Source organism: Mandrillus leucophaeus, unplaced genomic scaffold, assembly GCF_000951045.1.
Source record: "Mandrillus leucophaeus isolate KB7577 unplaced genomic scaffold, Mleu.le_1.0 Scaffold1466, whole genome shotgun sequence".
Lineage (NCBI taxonomy): Eukaryota > Metazoa > Chordata > Mammalia > Primates > Cercopithecidae > Mandrillus > Mandrillus leucophaeus.
In genome coordinates, this window is record NW_012101439.1 from 87,053 (window position 1) to 93,917 (window position 6,865).

Genomic DNA, 6,865 nt, shown 5'->3' on the forward strand with positions numbered 1-6,865 from the left:
AAAAAAAAAAAAAAAAAAAAAAAGAAAAGAAAAAGAAAAGAAGAGAAGAGAAAAAAGAAAATACCAGGAATGATTCGTAGGGTTACTGTGACAGTATCCAACACCTGTGAATGACATATCTTGGGTGCAGAGCTGCCTTCAAACCATACATGCATTCTCCAAATTGAAAAAGATCTATTTGAACCATGCACATTATAGAAGAGGAAACTAAAGCGAACAACTTTCCAAATGATCATGCCTTTTCATTTTTAAATGGTTAGGTAACTCACTTTCAGGGTAAGGTCTACCCACCCCCGCACCCCCCACATTCTTGCCACTTTTCTGCACGACGACCATGGGGATTCTTACCAACAATGCTCCGAATGCAGTTTTCTTTCTTGGTGATGTTCTGGAGTTGGCCTAGGAGAGATGCTGTGTTTTCACTGCTCAGAGTAGTGAGGCCCATGTCCTTAAGGCCTTGATGGATTTCCTGAGACACCTGTTCACTCACACTCAGCATAGTCTCTTCAGGCCTAGATAATGAGGGATAGAATGCAGAGTGGGCCTGGCAGAGGGACAAAGTCCGGAGAGCCTCATACCACAAACCAGGCCTATTCCAGGAAGAATTCCGGCTCTCTGCCACCAGAAGACAGCATTAGCCACCGGGCAGATGACATACACTCATTGTTACCCACAAGGCACCACTTGATCCAAACATACAGCACCATACGCCACTTCGATGAAAACAAAGTAAATTGGGCAAGGGCTCGGTTCCATCCTTGGATCTACTCAGCATTCTCCAGTCCCATCAACTGTATTTAAATATTGTTTTAAGACTCTATTGGATATTTTTCACGGTTTTTCTCCTACCCCACCAATTAAATTGCAAATAAATTAAGAGGCCTGGACTTCCAACTCCTCCTTTTACTTTGGTATAATATCCCTGCCCCCACATGCAGTGAATGGTCACTATCACTGACCAACTGATCAACTTCTGGATACACATAGCACAAATCCACTGTCATTCAATCAAGTATATAATGATGCATTTTTAGCAAGCACATAAGGAATATTTGCAGCAAACTGGCTTCCACACTCTCCTCTTTGGAAAATAAGTTTTATTTTCTGTATCCCAAACCTCAATACAACTTATCAAAGATACCAAAATCTTTGCAGATCGTTTCCAAGGGCCTTTGTGTGGTTTGTGATGAAGAATAAGCAATAATAGTATTGATATTACCTATGTCCCAAATACCACACATTTTTCCCTCTAACAGAGATCTACGAATCTTACCTGGAGATAAATTCCTCAGTTAGGGCCTTGGTGATGCATTTCAGTCTATCCACAAATTCAGATGAGCTGAATAAAATTTCACCAGAGAAGCTTCTGGCCACTAGCAAGACTGAGGCCAGGACAGTTAACTGGTGCAACTGGAACGCCATTTCCTGGAGCCGGGTTCTGTCCATCAGCAGAGTCTGGTGAGGGAGCGAAGGACAGCCCATCAGAAGAGGAGGGTTTGAATGGAGGCACTGAATAGCATAGAACAAGGCAATGCCCCAACACACATCCCTACCTCAGGGAATTCTTCGTTTTCAGGATCCCAGAGGAGGAGGTTCAGGTAGCCTTGGTATAGCACCATTGTTGGACTCGGGGGCTCTGAGTTGTTACCTGCCCCGTTTGGAAGTGAACACGCCACGCTGCGAGAGGAGCTAGGTGACTCAGGAGAACTCGGACATGGTGTAGTGATGTCTGTGGCTGCTTTGGTTAGCCATTTTGTGGTATAATCGAGGAGACCTATGACGAGAAGGAAATATGCATCGTAAAATTCCAAGGCTTAAAGAGGACAGCTTTGAGACATACTCCTGGTCTATAAAGAAGTGATTTTGTAGATCTTTCGATCTTAGAGAAACACTCCCTCTCCCTACCCCTTGCCCAAGGAAGAATCTTCCTTTTCAAGAAATAGAAAATAGCCTCTATTGCTATAAGAAGGCAGACCTGAGGTCGAATTTCCCCTCTCTTGCCCTTAAATTTTAAACATACTGGGCTGTTTATCAAGGAGTTCCTGGAATTTAGCTTGTTCATACTGGATGGAATGCTCCTGCAGGTAGGGTCGGAAGCTCTGGATGGTATAGTTCACCATGTCCATTTTCATTAGGCCCAGAACACGGAAGATGCCCCTGCCATAGGGAGAAACAGAACATTTACACTATTAAAGGAAATCTAGTGTGGAAGGGTGGAATCCAAGCAAGGAGCCATAAAAGCAGAGTATCTGAGAGTTAGAAAAAGCCTTAAAAACAAATAGTCCTACTTCAACTTATGAATAATGGTATCGTGACCAGTGACCCAAGGCCATAGAGTGAGTTGATGGCAAAACTAAGGACAGTTATACCTCCTGACACTTTAACTACCATATTAGAGGTCTTTCGCCTGTAGTCATTTTGTCACCTTAAAAAAAAAAAGGGTAGTCAGTGAAAGGAAAATCACCAAGGTGTTAACAATTATATGTGGGTAGCTGGGATGTGGGTGACTGAATTTCTAACTCATTGAGCAGATCATTTTACTATTCCAGGTCCTGGTTCTTCTAGCTGTGAAACACGGATAATCCTCTTTCCTGTCCCCTCACAAGGTTTGAGTTGAGACAAACAGGACAACATCTGGGAAAAGGCAATTTGCAATCTATAGGAGAAAGAATTACTGTACCTTAATGTCTTAACAGTATCACGACATAAAGGAGACCCAACTGATCTAAAGATCATCAAAGGAACCCTGGGAGACTGTCCTTGGAAAATAAAAGCCAATAATCCAGAAAGGAGAAAAGGTGTGTTAGTCAGGTCGTCAGTACACAAGAGCTAGATAAGACAGGGGCTATATCACAGCATCTGGCTCAGAGTTCTCCAGCACAGGGTCTAAGGCAGATTTGGGGGACAGCACATCTAGACTCTCACCTCAGTAAGTGCACTGGATCTGTTATGGTCTCTAGTTTCTGTATCGCTTCATCTCGAACTGGTGCACATAGCAGAGTCATCAAATTGAGAATGTAGTTAGAAAGATGAGGGACATCCAGGGCCCCATGTTCTGCTTCCTGCTTGAGGAGATCTGTGTCCAGAGCTTCTTCTATCTCATTTCTTAGGCGGTTCTGCCATGGTAATAGCAGTGATAGCAAGGTCTGCCCAACAAAGGAAATCAAAGGAGCCAAGTTCTGTTTAGAACCTCAAACTTTCTCCAATGAACTATACTCTTAGGCCAAAGGCATCCCAGATTATGTCCTCTGGGGGGCAGAAAACTGAGTCTCTAACTCTCTTAGAGAGTATTATTTCTCTCTGTTTAGAGGACAATTACCATTCAAGGTTTCACTGGGATCAGTTATATTAGTAGTCATTATTATTTTTTAGGTAGAATGAGGTAAAAATATGAATAAAAATAAGAATGTGGTTTTAAATGTGTAGGATATTAGAAATATGAAATACACACCACCACAAGGAGATGAGTCATTCTTAATAAAGGATAAAGACATTTTTAGATTGTTTTACTCCAAAGTGTGAGGATAAAGTAGCAAATTTGGAATCTTTAAGGTTCCCTTGAAATAGCCTTTTGACTCAAACAGGTAAGTTCCTTGTGGGCAAGGGCTCTCCTATTCATCTCTGGGCTTCTGAAACACATAGACCATAGTGGGGTTTCAGTAAGAATTTGTTTATTTGAGTTATATATTGTTATAGTAATCGCCCAATGGTCAAGTTTCATCTCATACAAATAAAATGGAAGCTGCCCCATCGTATCTATTTAAGTAGTAGGTCACGTTAATAAAAAAGTATGCTACTTGATATATTAATAGCCATTGACGATCCAAGGTTCTGAGATGCCCAGGAACTTCCCATCCACGAATGGGAGTTGGTTACTCACCTCCTTAACATCTTTTAGAAGTTCAAGAGCACAGGTGAAGTCAGGAGGAGTACTCAATAGTTGTTCCTTCAGATGGTTCCAAAAAGCATTGTACATTGCCTCTGCAAACCTGCCTTCCACACTATAAGAAGGGTTAAATGAGCAGATTGCTCTTTACCTAGAGAATTGATACAGGATCATAATTTCCCAAACAACATTTAAAATTATGAAAGACCATTAAATTGACAGGCTAGGAGGACCTATGTTTACACTTGAGAAGGGCTGAATAAACTGAAGTTAGTCTCAGATGGAAAAGCATTGGCTAAATTCTCTCAGAAGGGTACCTCAGGGTTCCAGAGATGCTCTCTTTCTGCAGCAGAAGAACCATAAACTAGGAGTTGAGACTCTGACTTCTAACGCTAGTTCTGCATCTAGCCTGGATGTGTGACTTAGTTTCCACAGCCAGAGACTTAAAACTTTGAACCAGATGCTATTTTTCCTTCAGGCCTGAAATCTAGGAAAGGACTTTATCTCTTGATAATACTTGAAGGTCTTTTGAGACACTTTAAATTCAGCAAGCCCAAAACTGAACTTCTAATCTTCCTTCTTTATATTTGTTCCTCATGTATACCTAGTTCTGTAACCAGAAATCTGAGACTTTTTCTCTTTAAAAAATGTAATAGTAGGCCGGGCGTGGTGGCTCACCCCTGTAATCCCAGCATTTTGGGAGGCCGAGGCGGGCGGATAACAAGGTCAGGAGTTTGAGACCATCCTGGCCAACATGGTGAAATCCCGTCTCTACTAAAAACACAAAAATTAGCTGGGCGTGGTGACAGGCACCTGTAGTCTCAGCTACTCGGGAGGCTGAGGCAGGAGAATTGCTTAAACGCGGGAAGCAGAGTTTGCAGTGAGCTGAAATAGCACCACCGCACTCCAGCCTGGTGACAGAGCGAGACTCGTTCTCAAAAATATATATATACACATATATTTGTGTATGTGTATATATGTATATGTATAGCACATATCTGTGTGTGTATATATGTATATGTATATATACATACCTGTGTGGGTATGTATGTATATGTATATACACATATCTGTGTGGGTATCTGTGTACATGTATATACACTTATCTGTGTGGGTGTCTGTGTATACACATATCTGTGTATATATATGCATATGTGTATACACATATCTGTGTGTGTATATATGTATATGTGTATACACATATCTGTGCGTATATATGTATATGTGTATACACATATCTGTGCATATATATGTATATGTGTATACACATATCTGTGCATATATATGTATATGTGTATACACATATCTGTGCGTATATATGTGTGTGTATACACATATCTGTATGTGTGTATACACATATATGTGTGTATATGTATGTATACACATATATGTTGTGTGTGAATGTATACACATATATATATTTGTGTATATGTATACACATATGTATGTGTGTATGTCTAAGTATACATATATGTGTTATGTATACACACATATATGTGTATGTGTATGTATATGTATACACACATATATGTGTATGTATATGTATATGTGTATACACACATATGGGTATGTGTATATGTGTATATATACATATATGTGTATGTGTATATGTATATCTACACATGTGTGTGCATGTGTATATCTACACATACATGTGTGCATGTGTATATCTACACATACATGTGTGCATGTGTAGATGTACATAGACATATAGCTATATGTACACATACATATATATAATAGTAATGTATGCTTTCTGTTTACAAAAACACAAGTGATTAATAAATATATGAAATAAAAATTCAAAGTTTCTCCTCCAACACAACAATCTAACCTGTGAAAGTTCAACTATTATCTATCTGGTATGTACTGCAGCCCTTCTTAATTCCTTTCCCCTCATGTCTTTTATCCACTCAGTCACCAAATTCCAGAGATTTTGCTTCATAAATATCTCTGGAATCAGTCCCCACCCACTGTCATCTCTTTCCCGAACTATTGCTATGGTCTATTAAATGGCCACCTTCTACCTACAAAACCTTACCCCAACAATGATACATATTTTTGATAAAATCAATGAGTTTTCTAAGATAGAAATCTGATCATAATAGCATACTCACTTAAAGTTTTTCAGAAAGCTGCCTATCTCTAGCAGTGTACGTGGCCTTTAAGACCCTTCACGATCCTATTCTGCCACTTCTCCTACCTTAACTTTCTTTCTCCTCCTACGTCCTGTGCTCTAACAATAACAGTCCACTTATAATTAATATATAATTGTCTTCCATCCCTCTATGCCTCTGAAATGACATTTCCTCTTCCAGGAGAGTCCCTTCTCCCCTAAACCACCTGAAAAGACTCAATTCAAGTGTTACCTTATTAAGAAAGTCTTCACCAAAAAACAATAACTGTGCTTAGTATAATTTTATAAGCCCAAAGGGAAAACGAATTGTCAATTATCTGTAGATAATGTATAACCCCAAACTCTATTTCAACCTCTTATCCAGTATACATTTTGTATTACTACATTTGAAAAAGCCTGTTAATTTGAATACACAGTGAAATTCAAACCCTAAATAATATCACTCCTCCTGCGTCATCTACCCACCCCCTGAGATCCCTAGCCACTTTAACAGACCTTCATTCTCTTAGTTTCACTTTTTTCTACACCCCTACCAGGAGAAAAAGGAATCTAACTCAGGCCCCAGGGACTATAAAGGCAATGAGGGAGATGCTACAAGACCTGTGTTTTGGTAAAAACTTCCTTCAGGTAAGCCATCCTTGGCAACAGGCAAAGGCAAATCTAAGAAGTATGAAGATCAAGAGAACCACTGGCAAAGCGAGGAGTGCTTTATGTAACAGAATCCCCAAAGTGGCAAAATAACGGAAGCATTTAAGGTGGGAAATTAGAAATACCATAAAATACAGACTCAGACAAAGAAATCAACCCATTTAACTCTTAATAAATACTAGAAGCATTCAATC

At 39.7% G+C, this 6,865-nt stretch overlaps 1 protein-coding gene across 2 annotated transcripts in view; it reads right to left on the bottom strand.

The window, feature by feature from the left end:
• The window catches only part of LOC105535475 (T-complex protein 11 X-linked protein 2), a 5,195-nt gene extending 1,189 nt beyond the window's left edge, over nt 1–4,006 (bottom strand). Inside the window, exons 1-6 of one of the 2 annotated variants that reach the window (XM_011974573.1) lie at nt 3,881–4,006; nt 2,926–3,116; nt 2,021–2,157; nt 1,554–1,774; nt 1,274–1,455; nt 349–512 (exon numbers count right to left, since the gene is read on the bottom strand). In XM_011974573.1, the coding sequence (XP_011829963.1) occupies nt 349–512; nt 1,274–1,455; nt 1,554–1,774; nt 2,021–2,157; nt 2,926–3,116; nt 3,881–3,976 (991 nt within the window). In that variant the 5' untranslated portion in view covers nt 3,977–4,006. Of the gene's footprint in view, nt 1–348; nt 513–1,273; nt 1,456–1,553; nt 1,775–2,020; nt 2,158–2,925; nt 3,147–3,880 lie in introns of both variants that reach the window. The other variant, XM_011974572.1, reaches the window with a different exon arrangement.
• Between the last annotated feature and the right edge of the window lie 2,859 nt (nt 4,007–6,865).